Below are 23,352 nucleotides of genomic sequence, written 5' to 3'. Positions count from 1 at the left end.
GCTGTGTACACTCTTTTAATAACAGTTACAATCAGTGCTATTTCTTGTTCATAGACAAGTGATTTTTTTCCTCACTAGTAAAACAAAAACCAACAGCAAAAAAAGCAATGAAATGTCCTCTTAAGGCTCCATTGCTTTTCAGTCTTCAGAAAAGAAGAACTACAACAACCTGGATTTGGAAACATCACAGCAGAGACATTGTATAGGCACATACAATGTCATATTATGTTTGTATATAATATGAAACATGAATTGTATGAATGAAACATTGTATGTTTCAGAAATGAAATGTATGAATGAAACAAATATGAAATATGAATTGTATATAATATGAAACATGAAAAATGTTTCATTTCAGCTTTTGCCCATTAGTTCTGGTCACCAGATATTTAAATATAAAAAACTACACGTAATGAAAAACTTAGCAAGTTCAGCAATTACAAAAGAAGCCTGAAATAAATTCCATTCAAGTGAGGTATATTTTCAAGTTTTAATTTCCAGGTACAAAAGAGAAACTGAAAGACCTCTGCAATTATACCTTTATAAATCATTTAAAAATTATGCTTCACTGTTTTCCTGAACATCAACCAGGCCCAATGACAGCTGTGAGCCTGTGGAGCAAATAAAGATGCAGGAGTACTCATGATAGATGATAATGCAGCGAGTCCAGCAAAGGTGATGAAGGAACTGGAGCATCTTTCAGATGAGGAGAGACAGAGAGCTGTGACTGCTCACCTTGGAGAACAGGCAGCTCAGGGAGAGCGCATTACTGTCCACAAATACCAGAAAGGAGAGTGCAAAGAAGATGGTGCCAGGTCCTCTTGCCAGTGTTGGGCAACCACAAGAAAAGAGAATATAAAAAAAAAAAAAACAACAACCAAACACCGTGCCATTCGATCTGAAGAACTTTTATTGTTTTTCAAACAGTGATATGGACTAAAGAAGCTCCAGCTGCAGAGATGTTCAAAATTCAAATGGACTCTGCCCCAGACAGCTTGTTCCACCTGGCTCTGCCTGAACAGCAGGAGTTGAGTTGGACTATGTCTAGAGGTAACAATTCAGTCATTTATTATTTATATATATACTGTTTTTTTGTTTTTAAAAAAATATAAGATAAATGAGATCACAGCAGCATCTTCTGTATCTCAACATCATCCCTAAGCTTTAGAGGAGTCAAAGGTTCAGGAAAATGAAAGAAACTCTGAAGATAATCTGAGGCTTGGTTGATCTATGTTCACTTCAAAATGAGTACTTTCTTCTGAGATAAATACTTTTCAAAGAGTAGATCCTAGAATTTTAAGCTAAGTGCTAGCAGCTCAACAAAGCACACTACTGCCTCTAGCCACCCTGCTCCTCAGCTTGCTTTGTCATGGGGGAGAGGTTGCTCAACTAAGGCTTGTTTGCCAGCCTTTGATATTCTACAACTCATTTCTCAATGAGTTGGAAGATGTTGCTTTTTTGTTCTTAAAAAGCTTCGCTGCTCATCACAAAGATTAAAAAAAAAAGAGAGAGACTGTCAAAGGCCTCAGATCATAGAACAGTTTTATCTCTTCACATCATCACCCTAAAGAAAAGAGCAAGCTTGCCTTGATACACAAAGATCAATGGAAGTAGGACAATTTGTTGCTGCAACCCCAGGACAGCTTCCTTTGTTTCATAGGTTTTGTAATTCTAAAAAAGAAAACAAGGATGCAGAAGCAGGCCCCTATTGTTTTCTTCAAATAAATCCAGTGTATTTATTCAAAAACAATATGGATATTAATACACATACAAGCATCCACATACCATAGTTCCAGAGCCATGCCCAGAGAACTGAAGAGCCATGTACCACCCCAGCTTATCCTACTGGAAGTTCAGTTCAGTAACATTCCTTACCCACCACTGAAAAATCCCACCTAATCCTGTAGGATGCAACTTCTAAACAATGAGAAAAAGACAGACTAGAAGCAGGAAAAGAACAGAAGAAATCAGCCATGAAATCTCAATACTTCCCCCAAAGCCACAAACAGGATACAGCTGCCTCCAGGAGCTGGGCCCTGGTTTATTTTTGATGACTTTGTGTCATTTTTCATTCTTCGTATCAGATGTAATTACAGTGAGGCAAAGGGAAAACAGACACAACAGCAAGTGACTGAAGGAAAACTGAGACACTAGATCTATACAAACCTGCAGCCAGTTTGATAGACCCTTCAGGTCCTGAGATGTAAGCGTGCACTGCAAGAAGCTGCTAGGCTGTTTCCAACGAAAGGTGGAGAGTGAATACGGCAACTTAAATACAATTTTACTCCCCCTTCCTAAGTGTTCACTTTCCCCCACTTTGAGACACAATTTTAATGAATGGGTGCTGTGAACTTGGAAAAAAAAAAAAAAAAAAAAAAAAATCACCAAATCAATCCACTCGCTATCTGGAGATGATGACTCCCTTCTCCTTTGGAAAAGGGCAGAAGGGACACCTTCAGCAAGGAGGTGTCCTATAATTAGCAACTTCCCATTTCACACGTGCAAATATTGACAAACCCACCAGAAGTGGTTCCTCCACTCTATACACACAAGATCAGGCTAAGGCCAATGTTCTGAAGCGTTTATGCCCCAGATTTATGTTCAGCCTGCTTGTGTATAATAAATAACCCCATTCACAGTGCCATCGCTTCACAGATTCAGAGCAAGGTTGTTTTTTCATGTTCACGATGAGGAAAATGAAGCTACAACCTTGTGCTTTTATTTCAATTAGATGGCTTTGTTTTCCACTTACACTCAAAAAAAAAAAACCACAAAAAAACAACACACAAAACCAAACCTACCTGTTACAAGTCGGGGAGGGGAAATAATGTGTTTGCTTTCAAGTTCTCTCCATTTCCTAGTCAAAAACTCCTCTACCTTACAGTGAAGAGAGAGGGAGGGGGAATCTGTATGAAACATCTCGGTGTTTCAGAGTAAATGCACTATAAACAGGCTAGGATTTGACATCAACATCAAAGGCTTTTTATTTTCATTCTAAGTACGAGAACAACTGGATTTAGTACCTGTTTTGTTCTCCTTCTCAAATGTCTAATGATTTAATTTAAAATTATTCACTTTGATGTCAGTCTTGCATTAACTTCTACTTGAGGCAATTTGCTTCAGGAGAGTATAAACCGTTTGATTCTTTTACTCTACGCAAGCATGAGGGGATAGGAGATGACTTTTAAAGCTCACAGAAATCACTGCTTTAGCTCTAGAGAGGCCCACAACAGCACACTGCTGAAGCTTCACAGTGACACAACTTCAATCCAGACTACCCTTTGTGATGCCCTATTACAAACATGAGTGGGTTTTCCTCTTTAGATAAGCTGCAGAATTTTTAACTTCAAAGAAGTCCTCCTTTCAATTCCAGCCCTAATTCTGCTATGGCCCAGTGGGAGTCCAGCTGATCAGCTGTTTCTGCTGCAAGAAACATCTCACACAAACATACTGGAATTACAGACAGTGAAGAACCAGGTAGAGAAAAACATAAACCAGGAGAGCCAGGGAAGATGACAGCAAGCTCTCCCTCAGCTCAGTTCCAGCTGAGCCCTGCTGAGCAGCTCTCTTGAAGTCCCAGGCTCCCAGGTACTGGCTGCCTCCCAGACTGTGACACATCTCTGAAGGGGAAACACCTGATGGATGCTAATCCTGTTGCATTTAACCGTGCTTCTCTTCCCAGCAGATCCCAGTCTTTCTTGGTGCTGACAGGGTTATTTGTCAGAAGCATGGTAGGAGTAAATTTCAGTAGCAGACACACATTTCTGGTTCCACAGGCCACACAGCCATGAACTTACACTCTTCAAGGATCCAGAGTTACTTCTTCTCTATGAAGAAGTGGTAAGAAAACCAAATCTACTATACTCTCTCTGGATACATTCCGGAGAAGAACAATACTTGGATGGTTCTCAAGTTTTACAGTAAAATAAATATTCCTTCATTTAATGAATTAGTCTGATCAGTCAAGCACCGATGTCAAATGCAATGAGGTATGTGTGTGGGAAGAAATAAATCTGATACAGAGAACATATTACCTCCACTGAAGCCACCAGGTAGATTGCACCTCTTCTCAGATGTGGAACATTGTTCCAGAAAATAGTAAGTCTGCAGGCAACACTAGACACAGGTGATATACACTTCAAAGAGCTGTGGATGCCAATTGAACTGTCATGCTAAGTGACTGCATGCAAAGTTCTTTCAACAGGCTGTGTGGCAGGGAATATGGCTGCCCAGGGTTTTATCAGAGCATTCCATGTCAGGAAAGCTCTTCCAGAGGGGAGAGGAGACTGCAACTTCCCCACAGCAGCTGAGGACAGTCAAACAAGGCAACTTTCCAGAGAGCAAAGTCAAAAAGACAGAAAGAGACCCAGAATGTACAGAGTCTTCAACATTGCAGACAGAGTGGGAGGCTGCTGAAAATAGCAGGGAACAGACACACAGCTGGGTCACAAAGACAAAAGGCAGGCAGATTTCCTAGGGAGCAGCCCCAGAAGTAGACTGGGTCAAGTTTATTGCGATATACAAAGCTTTTAAAGGATTTTAGACTTCAGTAGAAAAAAAAAAAAAGACAAGGAAAGGATCTCCCCTAAGGTTCTCAAAGAAATTATTATCTGATTAAATTAAAAAGGGTTGTCTCACCTTGTTGATCCTAACTCTCCCTATTTGGAAGATTACCTTGTCCTACTTTGCGTTTCACTAAAACACAGCTCTTAATATTCAAAGCTTTTCTGGACTTCTCAGTAAGTTTCTTTCAAGGAAGATGGCGCAGCCAAGAGGCTTCCTGCCCTCAGGGTTCCAAAGAAAGATGATACTACCAAAGGTGCAGAAATCTGCAGGTTGGTGTTGCTGATGTTCTCTGTGCAGGTTAAGATTTGCCTAGCTGTTTTCAAACTTTCAGCAGTTTCTCCTCAAACTTTTTTCTTTGAGCTGCAGAAAAAAAGTCTCAAATACAAAGGATTTCTCTGAAGTTCTTACCATTTTCTGACTTATTTTTTAAGATTTCCTCTGTTTACCACTCTCTTTTCAATTTTACAGTACTTCATTTTAAAAGTATTTTCTTAAATTGATTTGCCCAGCAGAGGTGAAAGGGATTCCCCCTCACTTTAAACCTACTATGAGAACATCACAACCAAAACTATGTACAGACTAATCAGTTCACTCAAAACCAAACAAAGATGATGAGGAAGCCAAATATATAAACAAACATGAATCTTGCAGGATTAAGAGGTCTAGGAATCAAAGATCATATGCCTTCAAAAAGTTTTTCCCTTCTAACTCAGGATAATGCTTTCCCATCTCTTCAAGTCTCATGTGAAAATAGACTCTTCTTCACTGTCCACCATCTCTAAAGAATACAGCAATCTGAACAGTGGTCAGACATTAGTTAGAGGATTAAAACTACTGTGGTCTTAAAGGCTACTCAAAGCTTTCATCTTATTTCACCCACAGCAGCATAACTAAACTGGTGATACTACCCATCTGCTCAATGGAATTAATTAAAAAGAAGTGCAAAAAAGCCAGCCTTGTCTGCTTGCAGACTGTCAGCAGCAGGTACATTTTACTACTGCTAATTCAGGAGCAATAAGACATCAATTTATGTTCTGTTCACAACTGGAGGACTGGTCTTATAATCTTATGTCCATGATTTACATGCTCCCAAGGAAGGATTCATGTCCCCCAAGATTTCCACTGCCAAGGAACAGTCTTGCTGTTCCTGCAGAGTGCAGCAGTCACAACAGTACAGCCAGTTGTCTTGGATTTCTGCTAGCAGAGCTCTGCAGAAAGGAAACTAAGCCCTAATTAAATTAGGCCAGATGATAAAACAGTGCTCAAAGAAGAAATAAATCAGGGAAAACTTCTCTGAAGGCTCTTTTTTGTGGGGCAGACCATTCAATTGTATATTACTCAGTACTTACTCCATACCTTTCAAGCCCACTTTCCCCAGGACTGGTACTATTTTACTCCTAAGCAATCATGCTAGAGAGAGATGAGCAGTTTTTACCTTGAACTGCTTGTTAAGATCCAGTTGATACAAGTTTCAGATTCATATTTCACCACCTCAACTTACATTTGCATCAGTGCTTCTGCTACTACCAGCCACCTACGCTCCAGTCCTGCTTTCAAGTGGATACAATTTGTACCAAAGACGTAATATACTGTACAGCTGCAAACTGTATAATGTTCTCATCATTAAGTGTCACTTGTTTTCACATCTTAATTTGCATGCAACAGCCTGGAGGGAACCTCTGGTAGCGGTTAAGGGATCTCAATTAAACAATAACAACTTAGTTTAGCTAATCAACTCTATTGTCACGGCAAACAAAAAGCTGAGCCACACATACTGGAAGGGAATCACTAGTAGCACAGGTTAGACAGTGACATCCTGAAGAATGAGTAGATGGAGGCTGTTTGCCATGAGGCTGTGCAGAGAGTGGAAGATGTGATCCTGTAGCAAGCAACTGCTATGTCGACAGTTTTACTTTTGCTTACAGATGATTCACCAGCAAGGCTGTAGTCAATGAGCATAAGTGGCAATGGATGTAATTGTTTGAGATAGAAAAGTACATTTCACATACAGAAGTATAAAAAGCAGATGGAATATCCTATGATTCATGAACGTGGGGGGTTAGGAATCATGAGGAATCTGTAGTGTTTATAGCTGTGTACAAGTTTTGCAGGCATTTTTGATCCAAGATGTCAAGTACTTAAGAAAATGACAAATTGTGGCAGTAATCAGAGAGACTTAGCAATACCAGGAGATAAGGCAATTTCAGTAGGAAGAATTCCAATATGCAATAAGAGTGATTTGTAGGGAGGAATATATGTGTGAAAAGCAGTTTGGGATATTGCTGACAATTCTTTTAAGGAGTAATCTCATGGTTGCAAAGAAGAACCACAGTGAATTACATCCTTAATTTCAGAGCTAACAAATATTTTTGTGTATTGGGCTGTCCTCAACATCCCATTACATCTCTATCACGTCTTCCTGCTCACTAATCTATCTCAGGGCACCAAGGATAAAGTAACTCATCAGTACAAAAGGTACTGATTAACGTATTAAACAGGACTTAAAAAGTAATCCAACTGTTTAATTCTGTCTCAGTTATTCGTTGAAGGAAAGGATTGCTATATTAAAAAAATAAATCACAGCAGAATATAAAGTAAAGGTGTTATGCAAACACTTCACCTGAATTTCAATGATTCCAAAATTGATGTGCAAGTGAAATAAATAAATAGATCAAGAAACTCTATCTACTCCAACTTACCCCAACTTGAAAGAGTTCCCCAGCACCTTCACAGTCATTTGATGTAATTATGGGAGTATGAATATGCACATAGCCATTATCCTGGAACAGAGAGAACAGTCAAAATTAACTAGCTGAAGACATCAAGTATCAACTTCAAAGATGATCTCCACCAGAACAAATCATGGCTCAGCTATCAGACCCCAACCAGGACAGTATGTGCAGCCTTTTAGGCAACTTCTGCCTCTCATGGACAAAAACAAGAGGACTACAAATCCAAGCATACTACTTGTGCTTTACATCCACATTTCCTGAAGATTTATGCAACTACTACGTGTTTTTGCAACTGCTTATCTCCACAACACTCCCTCTAAATTGGAAAGACATGGATCAATTACTGGATAAGGAAAGGGTTGGATGGTCACAAAGAGCTGTGGTCAATGGCTCGATTCCCAGGTGGAGATCAGTGACAAGTGGCATTACCAGAGGTCATTACTGGGACCTGGAGCTGTTTAACATCTTTGTCAGTGGGATTGACTGCACCCTCAGAAAGTTTGCCAGTGACACCAAGCTGAGTGTTGCAGTCAACACGTTGGAGGAAGAGATGCTATCCAAAGAGACCTGGACATGCTTGGAAGGTGGGCCTGTGTGAACCCTGAAATTAAAAAAGGCCAAATGCAAGGTCCTGCACTTTGGTTGAGGCAAGTCCAAGCACAAATACAACCTGGGCAGAGAATGTATTGAGAGCAATCCTGTGAAGGACTTAGCCTGCTGGCTGATGAGAAATTCAAAATGAGCCATCAAAGTGTGATCATGGCTCAGAAAGCCAACCGTGTCCTTGTCTGCATCAAGAACATGGTGGCAGCAAGTCAAAGGAGGTGACTGTCCCCCTCTACCTTACTCCTGTGAGGCCACACCTGCAGTACTGCATCCAGCTCTAGGGCCTCCAATACAAGAAGGACTTGTTTCCTCTGGCATCATTGTAATGCCCAGTAAAAGGGAACCCTTCTAAAAATGAGGGTGTGCCAGCATTACCACGATACAGGCTATGATGTAGCATAACCCATTATCTTACACAAAATACTAAAAACCACCAAACAAATAAGGAGTGCTCATAAAAGCTGAAGTATCACAGATTTTGCCAGGGTAATACAAATTCAATTCACATCACAAGTTCTGATGCTTATCATCAACTACTTAAACAACTAAGAAAACAGGAATAGGACTTAATGTTCAAACTGAGAATCAAACTAAAGTGAATTAGGACTGAAGAACTCATATGGACATGCAGTGCATTTTGTAGAAGTAATCTAAAACAAGCAATAGAGAGCAAAGTCCCCATAGTCAGCTCCAAGCTACCTTGGTTACAGGTGCAAAGACCTTGGCTCACCAGGTGCTCCTCACAGAGATCCACTTACTGGTTCTCAAACATCTTTCTGTGCAGAACTATTTGCTTTGCCTGGGAAGGACACTTTTAGCCTGTCAATACAAAGTGCAGCTCTCTCCTGTATTTCCACGCACATTCCAGAGACCTGCTGGTCATGGGTCCTCTCACTGCCCCATAAGACTTCAGAATACTACCCCCCTTTTTTTTTTTTTCTTCTTTTTCTTTTTTACAGCAAGTATTAATACCACATGAGAGATGATACATGTTTCAAACTCCTTTCTAAAGCACATAAGGGAACTTCTGCGTGACCTGCAAAGGTCAGAAAACCTCTCCACAGCTCTGCAGAGGAAAAAGGCTGTGGCTATACTTCCCAGCAATCACACAACCTGACAACATCAAGTTTGAAACTGCAGCATTTTTGGGACGACGTAGGTGGCAATTTAAAGAGAATGCTTTCCTTCCATCAGAATTGAAAAAAGCTACAGCCATCCTTGGTTCTAGAAGAGTCGTGACATAAGCATTTGCAAATAGCAGGTCTTCCTCATCTCTTAACTTTACTGTAGCTGCTGATGATCAAATACTTCACATTTTGCAATAATTCTGAGCAGTTTAAACAGGAATACGTCAGCCTGAGCTGGAATTAACTTGAAGAAGTAAAGCCTTTATCAGAATATGATGCTTTTTTGGTATCAGCTGGCTTCCTTGACAGGTTTTAAATGACAAAGTTTTGTAGGCATTGCCACCTAGTGGCTCAATATCAGCAGAGACCAATTCCCAGTAAAGTCATGTTCTGTGTTATGAGTAGATACAATGCTGGAACTAACAGCAGCTTTAACTGACACGCTATTACTATTAAGCTCTTAAAACACAATCTTTAAAATACCACACAGTTTCATACAGACAAGTCTCTGAGTGAGCAAGCATGCTTTCTTCATCACTACAAGCAGAATGTAAGAGCACACTCTGGACCAGAAATTCAACCTCAACAATTCCAATCTGTTCTTTGAGACTTCCTATAATAATAGGAATGCTGTGCATGTGATTCTACACCAGCTAAAGTCAGTTTATTTCAACTGAAACATAAAGAATAGCTGTAAAAGAAAGAGCTGCAGTATGTTAGAGGACTTGCTTTCTTACTTTATGTACTCACATGGTCTCTGTACAGCATCTGGAATTAGAGTTAATTCACTATCTACACCCTGCCCACAGCTTGAGGGAGGGGACACATTCATGAAATACAGATGTTTCCAATCCATCAGTTTGAAATGCATTAAAACAGAAGCTTCTTAATCTCAGCTAACAGTATCCACACAGACTTGCAAGAGAGATAAAAAGAATTGACAGCAATGACATGAAGATTTGAGTCTGTTTGTCCGTTGCTTTCCAGTATCACAGATATTTCCACCTAGGAGGAGGCTACTGTCCAAGGTCACCGCTGAGAGTGAATTAAATAATTCCTTATTATGCTGTGTTCTACAGACCACACACAGTTGGAGGCAATCATACTGCAACTAAGTGAAATAAAAATAACAGGAAAACAGGTGGAAAGACACTAGAAAGACCACGAGCGTGCAAATCTCACCATCAGCAAGACCCTGGTCAAGGTCTCAGTCTGGCCTGGACCTGAAAAAACACCTCCATGCAGTGAACACATGATGGCCCTTTCCTCTTAACATGTTCCTGTGAGGCCTAGCCCAGGCAGTGGTCTACATGTAAAGCTCAGGACAGTGAGGACTACCTGAAAGAATGAGTGGATTGCTGCCGTGGCTTCACTGCGGATTCTCAGGAGGGCTCCAAGTGCATTGCTTCTGCATCGCAAGTGTGGGAACTGTCGGACGTACTCCAGTGGGTGCCTCTCCTTTATTTTGAAGGGGAATGACTAAAAGCAACAAGCCAAGAAATACAAGAGGATGAGAATATGGAGTCAGTACATCTCTATTGCCATGTATCGAATAGCAATCTCCGCATTCTAAAACTCAATCATCATTACAGAGCAAAGAGGGGAGAAAAGCATTTTTTCCCTCATCTTCTCTACTACTTTGTGGATGTATATTTTATTTTTTAAATTTTTCTAAACCATGAACAGAAGAAAAGTAGCAGCACTCTGAAATGCTTTATCTTTTGGAAGTTGAGTCCCTCGAAAGCCAACTGTTCAACTCACTGCTGCAATAGCGAGCTGTTCCCAAAGATGCTTGCAGCAGATTCTTCTGCCTTCACAGTCTGGAGCAGTTAGCCAGATTCATTGCTTCCCTGATTCCTGGCTAAAGTTACCAGGTAAACCACGTAGCCCAGAAAACTGCTTCATGGTGGGACAAATGCACTCATTCAGCTGCCAACATTTGCACCTGTTTCCACACAGGAACAGCACTGCCCCAGATGAGAACGTTCAAGGCATTCCTATCAATTTCTTTTCCTCATATGATGTACCCTACATACATTGCAGCCAAATCAAAGTTTGCAGGCATACTGAGTTGGAAGACAAACAAACAGCACAGTTTGTAGCACACTCTGCTGGACAGTCAGGCATTTTGGCCTTCATTCCCAAAGTGCTCCTATCAGTTGGACTCCCTGCTGCAGTGACATACCAAAGTGTCACAAGGTCCCACCACATGAATGGCTTCAGCTTGCAGCTCCACATCTTGCATCTTGTGAGGGCTTTTGACCAGTTTTCCTTGCACTTCCACTGCACTTCCAAAAGTCAGGTCTCTATGAAACCAAAAGCAACAACGATTAACTAGCTGTTAATACAAAGGCAACTACAATTTAACAGCAAGTCAGATTTTGTTTAGGTTAGATATTAGGAGGAAGTTTTTAACAGAGGGTGGTGACACACTGGAACAGGTCGCCCAAGGAGGCTGTGGATGCCTCATCGCTGGAGGCATTCAAGGCCAGGCTGGATGTGGCTCTGGGCAGCCTGGTCTGCTGGTTGGTGACCCTGCACATAGCAGGGGGGTTGAAACTTGATGATATTTGAGGTCCTTTTCAACCCAGGCTATTCTACGATTCTATGAAATGAGAATAAATTCACACTAGAAGAATTTAGGACATTGGAGTGTTGGGACAAGAGAGAGGAACATGGGCTTTTATAAGAACACACTGATGTGGACAAATGAAGCTTGTAACAAAAAGAAAACATACCAAGTAATGCACAGAAGGTTCCTGGACCATCATGAAACCCCCAAAGTACAACTGACAGTAATAAAATTAAGCTGAAAATCAAGTGCATTATTCTATTATTGTCTGACAACAGAACAGGCATGCCTATCTAGAAAGTATACCTACACAGCCATCTCTCAAATCAGCACAGTAAGAACAAGAGTGGTCATCAAAAACCTGGAGAACAGTCATCCCCAAAAACAGAGTGTGATTTCCAAGGTCCAACAGTAGTCCAGAACACCCACACTACTACTGCTACCGAGAAAGTGCGATCCAAATTAATCTGACAGGACAAGCAGCTGAACCACAAAGCCACAGCTCTATCTGAAAAAACACAGACAGAGACTCAAACTGCAGCTGTTTCTTTCCTATGATCAGGTGCCAGCTGCTGGAGGCTCCTCCAGCACTGAGGCACAAGAAAGGAGGTCTCAGGAAACCCAGCTGAGCACTGATCAACACACATATTTCTCCAGGTATCGCAAACTGACCCACCTACACTCCAGACTGGGATCAGCAACCACCTGGAGGCTTTCCAGAGAGCTCCCATCATTTATATGCAGGAACAAAACCTCCTTCTGGGATCGGACGGAGCGGACCCAGCCCTAAAGGTAAAAGAAAAAGAAATTTGTTATTTCTTGTCATCAGTTGCATATAATCACGTTTCTTTTTGTTGTTTTCTTCCCCTCCCCCGAAGAGCTGGACACACCACAGCAGGCCTATTTCAGCTTTTCAATGAAATCAAAGGAAATATTTCTCTATGAGGAAGTTGAAAAAACAACAACAACAACAAAAAATCCCAACAATGTCATTTTTTTCTATTCACTTCAAAGCAAATAGGAACAAAACCTTAGGCAGAGACATGAGCTCTCCCCAGGAGTAAAACAAGCATAACTAAGATCTACCTGCATCTCTGTGCAGCTTAGAAGAACGAAACTGGCAGAGTGCTTTGAAGATGAAAAGCATTTTAGCAACGTACACATTTCTATTAGTTATTTCCCTCCAGAGCACTTTTATTGCAGCTCTGCAGGAATGCACATTGCTTTAAGTGAAAATACTCCAGGCTATTTTGACAAAGTTAGTACCAATCTTTGTTGCAGCAGTGCCTGTATTTAGGTTCCAAATGGAAATGGTTCACTAGTTGTTTTTGATTATATGCTCAAAGCCATTGGACTGTTGAAACAATGACACTATAGCCAATTCATGCAACGTAAAAATGAAAATTAAAACTCTGACACTTCTTCATGTTTCTCTTTATGCCTTAAAAATCAATATTGCCATGCTGTCCCCATTGAAAAAAAAAAAAAAAAAACCAACAAAAAACATTCTTACCCATTTTGAACCAAAGAATTAAGTCAGTGGTTCAGTGGGAGATGAATAGAGGTTGTGAGAATGAGGATTGTTCTACCTGGAGAAGATTCCAGGGGGATCTTTCTGTGGCCTTCCAATATATAAAAGGGGCTCATAAGAAATACAGAGTGACAGGCAGGACAAGGGGCAACCAGATGTAGACTGAAAGAAGATAGATTTAGATTGGGTATAAGGAAGAAATTCTGGCTGCCCCATCCCTGGGAGTGCCCAGCCTGATCTGGTGGAAGGAATCCTGTCTATAGCAGAGGCCAAGAAATCAGTCTGCAATTCTATGATGCATTTTAGGAAATGAAATATGAAATAAAAGAATCTAAAATGTACAGTCAGTACCAAGACACCAAACAAAACATAGCTAAATGCAAGGTTCTGCACTTGGGCTGGAGAAATCCCAGGCATCTATACAGACTGGAAGGAGCAATCCTTGAGAGTAGCCTTGCAGAGAAGGACCTGGGGGTCCTGGTGGATGAAAAACTTAACATGAGCCAGCAGTGTACTCTTACAGCTCAGAAGGCAAATGGTATCCTGGGCTCCATCAGAAGAGGGGTGGCCAGCAGGGATAGGGAGGTGATTGTCCCTCACTACTCTGCCCATCTAGAGTAGTGTGTCCAGGTTTAGGGCCCCCAGTACAAGAAAGACGGGGAGCTGTTGGAGAGGGTCCAGAGGAGAGCCATGAAGACGATCAGAAGGCAGGAACACCTCTCATATGAAGACAGGCTGAGGGACCTGGGCTTGAAGAAGGCTGAAGGGTGACCTCATTGCAGCCTTTCAGAACCTAAAGGGAGCCTACAAACAGGAGGGGAATCAGCACTTAGAAAGGGTTTATAACAGCAGGACAAGGGGAAATGGTTTGAAGTTGAAGGAAAGAAGGTTTAGGTTGAATGTCAGGGGGAAATTCTTTAGAGAGAGAGTGGTGAGGTGCTGGAACAGCTGCCCAGAGAGGTTGTGGATGCCACATTCCTGGAGGTGTTCAAGGCCAGATTGGATGGGGCCCTGGGCAGCCTGGCCTAGGATTAAACGTGTAGGTTGGTGGCCCTGCATGTGGCAGGGGGGTTGGAACTTCATGATCCTTGAGGTTCCTTCTGACCCAGACCATTCTGTGATTCTATGATAGGCAAGGCATCCAAAATGCAACTCCCTTAACAGCTCCTCACCTCACCTAGAGCTAAGACAAAGCTGCTCTTATAACAAAACCTGTCCACTGGGAAGTTTCCAGCTCACATTATGATAATTCTGCAGAACCCTTAGATCTCCTGCATAGGAAACACCTAATATGGAGGGCAGGTGCATACAAGAGATGTGGAAGATGTTTATGCCATAAAACTAAGGATTACCAAAACTTCAGCCTTTCTTTCAGCCTCACAAATTCAGACACATGTTTACCTGAGCATCCTCTGCAGGTGGTTCCACTTGAAGCAGTGTTAATGCAAAAAAAAAAAAAAAGGAAACTAAGTCCAAAACAAAAGTTTGATTATCTGGCATGACATCCTCATATTCTTATAGCTAAAGCAACAGGTGTTTAAAAGGTGTTTTGCAGAATAACATTCCTTAAGCTGTTGTGCCTGTCTCCTGTATTCCAGTAAAAGCCACAGAACAGGTACATGATGCATAATGGTAGATTTTTTTTCTTAGTTTCCTTCCTTGCAAGGAAACAAAAAAACCCCCAAGCAAAGAAATGTTCTTCATGGCTTTTTTCTACCTCATCAAGCAGCACCAGGATTTGTTAAACAAGATGAGTCTTCCAGCCACCCACAGGAAAATATGAGTGTGCCCTCAGGCTTCTAACAGAGCAGCACAGGCTGTAGGAGAAGTGTTTGGACCACTTCACACCCTATCAGAAGCACTGCTAAGTGCCAGTCTCAATTCAAATCAGATTGCAACTTCCAATCTAACCAATGTAACTAAAAACCACTCACAGTAAGGATCATTTTGAGCCATATCAGTTCTCCAGCCCAGCATAATGCAAAAGCATGCGTGTCAACACAAGGAAAAGGCAACAAAGAACCAAGGAAACAAAAAGGGAGTACTGCCAATATTAGAACCTTATTCTAGAACGCATCATTCATAAAACTACAGATGAGAAGCACCTGTATTAAGCTCCTACCTTCTCTATTAGGCTGTACATAACCACAGAAGTGGTTTGGATTGTAAGGGACCTTGAAGATCATCGAGTTCCAACTCCCCTACTATAGACATGGCACCTCTCTGTAGACCAGGCTGCTCGCAGCCACATCCAGCCTGGCCTTGAATGCCTCTATGATGGGGCATCCACATCTCTGGGCAACCCGTGCCAGTGTCTCACCACCCTCACAGCAATGAATGTCTTCCTAGCATCCAGGCCTGTAAGGAAATGTAGACGTGCTGCTGTTCGTCAGCGTCACCTGCTATAGGAACGGCTTCCCCTGCACCCCTCCGGGATAATCGCAAAGCTTTGCATCCGATCTAACGACCACCAAGCGATCAGGGACGGGCAGAGCCGGACAGAGACAGTAAAGGGGACCAGACAGTTTTACAAAACGCTAAAACTAAAGCCCTCAACTCCGAAGCTGAGGACCTGGTGGCTCCTCTCCCTTTCTCTCCGGCCGCAGGTCGCGTTACCGCCTGGGAGTCGCTCCGCCGCCTCCACACACCTGCACCTTCACTTTGCCCGCCGCTTCCCGGGACCTCAACGCCTCCCGGACCCGCAGCCGAGCCGCCGGAACCCGCTGCTCCCGCGGCAGTGAGGAGGAGCAGTAGCGGAGGGCTCTCCACCAGCCCCGGGTCCCCAGCATGGCAGCAGCCGGGCACGCCTGCTGCCCTCCGAGCGTCCCCGCCTCACGTGACCTCCTCAGCCAATGGCCGCTCGGCGGACCGCCCCAGCGCACCAATCGGAGGGGAGAGCGCCATCTTGCAAGGACTGCCTTTTCCGCCGAGCGGGCGCAAGGGCTTCTGGGAAATGTAGTTCGCAGACAGTGGGGTCGTGGCAATTTCGCACTCGTGGGCGGCTCTCTCACTTCCACTGTTTAAGGAAGAGAGGGAGTAAATATTGTAGGCTCATAGAACAGCTGGGATTGGAAGGGACTTTAAAGATCTTTCACAGAATCACAGAATCACCAAGGATTCTGGAAAAGACCTACAAGATCATCCAGTCCAACCATCCACCTCTCCCCAATAGTACTCACTAAACCATGTCCCTCAACACAAAATCCAGACGTTCCCTGATTACCTCCAGGGTTGGTGACTCCAGGACCTCCCTGGGCAGCCCATTCCAGTGCCTGACCACTCTTTCAGAGAAGTAGTATTTCCTAACGTCCAGCCTGAATCTCCCCTGGTGCAGCTTGAAGCCATTCCCTCTAGTCCTATCACCAGTTACACGAGAGAATTGGCCAACCCCCAGCTTACTACAACCTCCCTTCAGGTAGTTATACAGAGCAATGAGGTCTCCCCTCTGAACCTTCTCTCCTCCAGACTGAACATTCCCAGCTCCTTCAGCTGCTCCTCATAAGGCCTGTGCTCCAGACCCCTCACCAGCTTTGTTGCCCTTCTTTGAATCTGCTCCAGGGCCTCAATGTCTTTCTTGCAGTGAGGGGCCCAAAACTGGACGCAGTACTCAAGGTACTGCCTCTCCAGAGCCGAGTACAGGGGGACAATCACTGCCATGTTCCTGCTGGCAACACCGTTCCTGATGCAAGCCAGGATGCCATTGGCCTTCTTGGCCACCTGGGCACACTGCTGGCTCGTGTTCAGCCGAGCATCAATCAATACCCCAAGGTCCATTTCCTCTACACAGTCTTCCAGCCACTCCACCCCAAGCCTGTAGCGTTGCCTGGGGTTGTTGTGGCCAAAGTGCAGGACCTGGCATTTGGCCTTGTTGAAACTCATCCCACTGGCTTCAGCCCAGCTATCCAGCCTGTCCAGATCTCTCTGAATTCCACCCTTCTGCTGTGGGCTCAAGGGCTGAGATGAGGACAGGGAGATAACTCACCAATGACCACAGCAGGCAGAACAGACTTGAGCATAGGGAAATTAATGTGATTTATTGCCTACTGCTAACAAACTGGAGCAGCAAGAACTAAAAGCAAATTACAAACACCTCCTTCCTAGCTCCTTCTGCCTTCTCCCCTCCAAGCAGCACAGGGGAATGGAGAATGGGAGCTGTGATCAATCCATAACATTTCATCTGTGCTGCTCCTCTGTGGTCACTCTGTGCCTCAGTGCCTCAGCTCCACCCTGGTTCCACCCTACTCCTTTCCTTGGGCTGCAGCTCCGGCCCGCAGTCAACTTTTGCTGGTGTTCTCCATGGTCTGCGGATTCCTCCAGGCCACATCTACTGCTGCAACATCGGCTCCTCCTCGGCTGTATGTGGATGTCTGCTCTGTGTGGTGCCTATGGGCTGCAGGGGGACAGCCTGCTCTACCATGGGCATCTTCCAGGCTGCAGGGAACTGTGTGCTGCTCGACACTTACTCAGTGTACCCTCAGTAAGTTTGCAGAAGATACCAAGCTGGGAGAGAGTGTTGATCTGCCAGAGGGGAGAAAGGCACTACAGTTTGAGTTTCAATAGGACCAAGTGTCAGGCCCTGCATTTTGGTCACAACAACCCCAGGCAACCCTACAGGCTTGGGGAGGAGTGGCTGGAAAGCTGCCTGATAGAAAGGGACACTGGTGCACTGATGGACGGTTGGGTGAATATGAGCCAGCAGTGTGCCCAGGTGCCAAGAAGGCCAATGGCATCCTAGTTTGTATGAGAAATGCTGTGGTGAGCAGGACTAGGGACACCATCCTGCCCCTATACTCGGCACTGGTGAAGCCCCATCTCGAGTACCATCTCCACTGTCCCAGGAGCCCCAGGAAGGTTCCCACTTTCTCTGCTGCATGAGAGAAGCTGGGGATGGGGCTGGCTGAGTGAAAACGCAACTCCTGATGCTCTTTTGGAGCAGGTTGCAGGCACTACTCATGACATGGCACCAGGGACTCTGATAGGAAAGAACTGAAGGGAGAGGCCACTCTCCTCAGCAGCAGTTCAGTATGGTGATGTTGTGGATGCTGCAGTGGGTTTTGGGAATGGCACAGCACCTGTCTGCCATCATCCCACTCTCCCGTCCTTCTCGGTGACTCACTTGCTTTCCTACACACGGTGCTAACAGAATGAAGATGTGAAACATTGCCATTCAGCTTCATGCTCCCAATTTCCTTCCCCTCTCAAGTGGCAGCAGCATCTGCCCCCAGGCCAGGAGATGCTAGGAATCAGCTTTGTTAGCAGCACTGCTTGCAGGAACACAAACTCCTGCCTCACTATGTGGTCTTTAGGTAAGAAAAAATGCACTGGCCAGAGACCTCATTTAAAAGAAACAAGCTGAGCTCATGGGAAAGAGAAGAGAAAAGCTTTGTAGATACTTGGTTTTTACTTTCCCATGTGGTGCTTTTTATCTACGAATAAGAAGCTTGTCTTCAAAGTCCTCACACAGCTTGCTGGGGCCTTCCTTCACCTCTCTCTTTTCTTCCAGTCAGTGATGTCCCCACCCATGGCTCTCAGTCTAGACCTGAGCTCTGAGCTCCCTTAGAAAGCCATCCCGAGGAATTAGAGGTGTGATCAGGGGCACAGGCATATCTCTGTGGAAGAGAAAGAAAGTCACAAAAAGGACAGAAAACCACAGAAAGGGACGCAGAAAGGGTGGGTGGGAGCTGGGCTAGAATCAATGTGGAGAACTTGATAGCTGGTTTCATCTGTCCTCTGTGCTCTTGCAAGGGATCAGGCAGACTACCTGGGTACACGTGCAGTAGTGTTGGATAGAAACTCACAGCCTTACATCTCCTGGTGCTTCTTAACTTGGCAGAATTAGTTTTCTTTTAATGCCAGCCACTTTCCCCTTCTATAAGGGCCAGTACTGAGCTTTGCTAGGTGTTAATACAGTGACATGATGTGGCTTCTTAGGGAATCACACTGCGGGAAGGAGCTGGTACTGCTGTGGTGAGAGACAGAAATATAGAAACTGGTAGGAAATTAGTTCTCTACTGTTCAGGAAACTGCTGGCTTTATGTGAGAATTAAATGAGTATGTAATAAGTGTTCAGCGTATGTTAGATCTTCTCTCTACCAGGTCACAGATGGTACTACGTTTATTACTTCTCATCTATAGATTTTGCCTCTAGTTTGGCTCATTGTGTCCCAGAATATTTTTCTCCAGGATAGCTTGACTCATAGAGCTATTTCCAGACTGGATAAACTATTTATTTCAGAATAACTTGGGAGTAACACCAATGTCAGGAACTGATTGCATGAGATAAGAGGTAAGGTTCTTCCTTCACATCCCTATGCACCAGAGCCACCTGTGGGTCTTAGAGAGAAGTGAACAACTTGGCAAATCTGGCCTCAGATTTCTAACGTTTGTTATGATCTTGTCCCATCCATCTGAATAACTTTCCTTCTGAAGATGAAATGGTTTCACTGGAGAGAGCAGGACTTTGGTCCATCATCCCTGAAAGAAAATGAGGATTAGTCATTTTGCTGTGAGCTGCTCCAGGCTCCTGGACTGCAGATAACATTTATATGCTAATGAATACGGTTCCAAGCAAGCTTTTTAAGAGGACAGAGGGACAGACAGGTGTTAGTATATTCCCAAAGCTCTCCAACAAACATCAGTTTGTTCCTCTCAAAGCTGACCATCTTCTTGTCACTGCTGGCTGCTGTCCTTACTGGACAGATATTCTGTAGTGTTGATAACATGAATAACAGTCCCAGTGACAAGTACAGGTTGCAGGTTGTTTCAGTTCATCCTCATGGGCCTATACGGTGCTAGAGCTAGCCCACGTGTCTGTTCCATTTCTGGTACCTGAACTGGGTGTCCTGGAGCCAGTTTGGGTGTCTAAAAAGGATGTGGCAGTGCCTAAATTTGTGTTCTTCTTCCTTTCCTGCAGAAAAGAGTTCTTCTAAAAGCTCTCCAGAGGCCACTAGCATTGTTTGTGCAGTTTAATAATGTAAGTCTGAGCTGGAAGGCAGAAAGCCAATCGTCAGGGTGTCTGCAGGGAGAGAAGCTTAAAGAATGGTGAGTAATAATCATTCTCTTACACTCCTAGCTGGTCGTAGGGTCTCCTGAGAAAGTTTGAAACAATGGTGGTGAAGAACTTCCAAACAAGGAGCATCAGTTTTTGGATGGGAATGGACAATTAGTGATGTGCTTGTAAGTCATCACCTTGTTGGCATCATCTGTGTAAACAACACTCAGCCTTCACCTGGTGGGCAGGAGAAATGCTCAGAAAAGCCTCCTCTGTGCGTGTTTCATCTTGGTGCTTTTATTCTATCTCAACGTTCAGCCTCCTCATCCACGCACTCTACAGCTTTCTGTTCCTTCACTTCATCTTGTCTACTGGGTAGAAGAGGAATAGTTCCATGCAGTTATGCTTTTGAAGTAAACCTGTCCTTGTTTCCTTTTGATGCTGAGGTTTTAGCTAGCACATTCCAATGATAATTGTCTGGACTTGTGACCTCTTTCAGGCCTCAAGAAGTGCAATTGGGAGAGAGGATTTCTCAATCAAGGTCCCAGAGAGTCCTTTAAAGAAATGGAGCATTCCCAAGCAAGAACATCTAGGGAAGCCATCCAGATCTGGCTGAGAAGTGGGATTAATAACAAGAAACAGAGTGGGAGTGATGTGAAGCAAAAAATCAAATCCTGCCTCCTTCAAGAAGGCTCTTGTCTCTCTAGCAGCTGATAACAGAACATGTTTTCTTGACATAGTTAGGAATTGGAGATGCCATTATAGCAAAACTCTGCCCTCAGGTCTGGCTTTATGGAAATCTTTTCCATCTTTTTACTTCTGTCAGCCCAGAGCATGTATTTCCCAGCAGTGGCCTTTCAGCCTCTCTTTCTGATTTCAGTGAGGGGTTTTGTCATCAGGAGTGTCCACTGTTGCAGATCTCTGATCCTAACCCTAAGAAAATCTTGCATCCCTTTCACTGTGTCATCAGATCAGCCCGTGCCTTCTAGTTGCAGGTCAGTATTGTGTTTTCTGAACAGGTAAAAGACTGTGTGTGCAAGGCATAAGCATGCTCTCCCCAGAAGAAGAGGAGTAAGGCAGATAAATATCCTTGTTAACCTGTGGTTAATATGCAGTCCTTCAACCTGACACACTTCCCACTTTATGGAGATATTTCACTGTATCAGCAGATGCCCTCTGGTGCCCCTAAAGGTCTTAGCATGAAACCGAGATGCACCAGATAGGCAGCATCCTGCTAATGCTTCAGGAAGAGCAGTGGGGACACAGTGATCAGAAAGTGCTGTTCTTTTTCTTTTCTTTTTTATTTTCCCTTCCCAAGAGTATCCTGGTAACCCAAAATGAAGCACATTTGTCTTTATTCCAAAGTAAAGAATTTGTATTTCTTTGTTTCACAGCAGTAACTTTGCAATGAAATGAGATACAATAAAAAGAACATTTCTTCCAATAAATAAAGATGATTTTCCTAAACAAATCACTGGTTTAGATAATTCATTCTTTCTATCTCAGCTTTCCTTTTCCTTTTCTTTTTCTTAACCCTTCATTGAAAAGAAACAAAAGCAGACACAAAAACTGCTTCCTACACCGTCCTTTGTTTTTTGGGTTTTTTTTTTTTCCTTTACAGCAGATGAAGAAAAAGAAAGAATGTATCCTTCTGTCAGAGGATAATATGTGGCTTGACATGGATGACTTTGGAGTTGTACTGATGGTACCATGCTCCTCCCAGGTTGATGAATGAGTAAATACAATACTCAGAGATGCTGCAAGTTCCCTGTGCTGGGCTTAATGTGCATCATGGTCATCTGAGATTACCTCTTCATCCCAGGAAGGAGCCAGACAGAAGATAACACTCCAGGGATGGAGCCAGGGAGATGCATAACAGTATGTGAGCACCTCTGATAACTGTCCTTCTCTGATGCTGCTTGTTTGTGGTGTCTGTTGATGGAACAACCTGCCTTCCTCCAGAGGAGATGGTGAAAGGAAGAAATTAAACCTGTTCCTGCTTGGTTATCAGTGATGTTGCCACTTCTGCTATTGAGTGGACTTGTTCTGAAGGATTGCACAGTTCCCTCAGCATTCAGGAATCCTTTGATGTCCTCCACTGAGAACTTCATACTGTGGAAAGGGACACAGTTATTACCAGCCGTCTCTCTCTTAAAACTATTTTATTTTCCCCAGCTGAGCAACAATGACCTCTGTGGCAATTTCTAGCTTCAAGACCTTTCTGTGCTGGGGCGCTGGCAGTGATACACTGAAGAAAAACTGACTCTTTGCACAGATCCTCCAGGTGAGCAGAGATCCTGGCTATTGGAGAATAGGAGAAAACTGCAGCAAGATGTCCACTCTGAACTTGTTCTGTGTGTCTTCCCCTAGAGCATTTCCTACTACACCCAAAACAGGAGTGTTACTACATGAATGGCACTCAGCAAGCAAGGCATCTGGACAGATTCCTCTGGGATCAGCAGGAAATGTGTTCCTATGAGAGTGATGTGGGTTTCCATGTGTCCAGCGTGGATTTGAGATAATCACAAAGCACTAGAACAGAATGGAGTGGCTCAGTTACCGGTATGATTCAAGGGAGAAATATGCCTGGAATAATATTTGTCCCCTTCTGCCACCTCTCTGTTTGGCAGCCACTTGACATCAGAAGTTGAGTGGATGGTGGGAGATAGGTCTGAATTCAGTGAGGCAGGGGGAGAAAGAGTGAAATGGATTGGAGTAGTTAACATCTTTACTATGAGTCTAAGACTGAAGGAAATGACCTACAGGAACCTTGCAGAAGATAGCGGGGAAGGACTCTGAAACTTAACAAATGCATGCTCCCTCCTGCCAATTTCTAGAGCAATGAACTCACCTCAGAGGTGGAGAAGTCACAAAATGCTTTTACTAGGTGCATCTACCATGATGGTCTTTCACTGAGGGAGGATTAAAAGGGGATTAAAGATTATTATGGCTGTAGCGTGAGATCATTTTGAGGGCAGCTGGTCAGGACTAAAGGGCATGCTGAGAAATGGTTTTGGAGGAGGAATCCATATGATGTCCATAGATCCCATTGCTAAGAACAGTTTTCAGGGAGGATGATGCAGGAGGAGAGGTGCAGCCTGTCTGCCAGGGTTCTGTCTCTCTTTTTTTCAGTTAAAACCAAAGTGAAAAACTCTGCCATTCAAATAAAAGCATGGATCTATACCAAGAAGGTGGTCTGTTCTGTAACAGGCTTTTATCTTTCTTAA

The 23,352-nt window shown here is 43.6% G+C and overlaps 1 protein-coding gene across 4 annotated transcripts in view; it reads right to left on the bottom strand.

The window, feature by feature from the left end:
• The window catches only part of NARS2 (asparaginyl-tRNA synthetase 2, mitochondrial), a 51,322-nt gene extending 35,334 nt beyond the window's left edge, over positions 1-15,988 (bottom strand). The window contains exons 1-5 of one of the 4 annotated variants that reach the window (XM_085216472.1): positions 15,783-15,988; positions 12,280-12,389; positions 11,217-11,337; positions 10,370-10,510; positions 7,266-7,346 (exon numbers count right to left, since the gene is read on the bottom strand). In XM_085216472.1, the coding sequence (XP_085072598.1) occupies positions 7,266-7,346; positions 10,370-10,510; positions 11,217-11,337; positions 12,280-12,389; positions 15,783-15,923 (594 nt within the window). In that variant the 5' untranslated portion in view covers positions 15,924-15,988. The remainder of the gene's footprint in view (positions 1-7,265; positions 7,347-10,369; positions 10,511-11,216; positions 11,338-12,279; positions 12,390-15,782) is intronic. The other 3 variants (XM_085216474.1, XM_085216473.1, XM_010706167.3) reach the window with 3 other exon arrangements.
• Positions 15,989-23,352: the final 7,364 nt, after the last annotated feature.

The sequence above is a fragment of the Meleagris gallopavo genome, chromosome 1 (assembly GCF_905368555.1).
Source record: "Meleagris gallopavo chromosome 1, MGAL_WU_HG_1.1, whole genome shotgun sequence".
NCBI classification, from domain to species: domain Eukaryota; kingdom Metazoa; phylum Chordata; class Aves; order Galliformes; family Phasianidae; genus Meleagris; species Meleagris gallopavo.
This window is presented reverse-complemented; position numbering and strand designations above follow the sequence as displayed.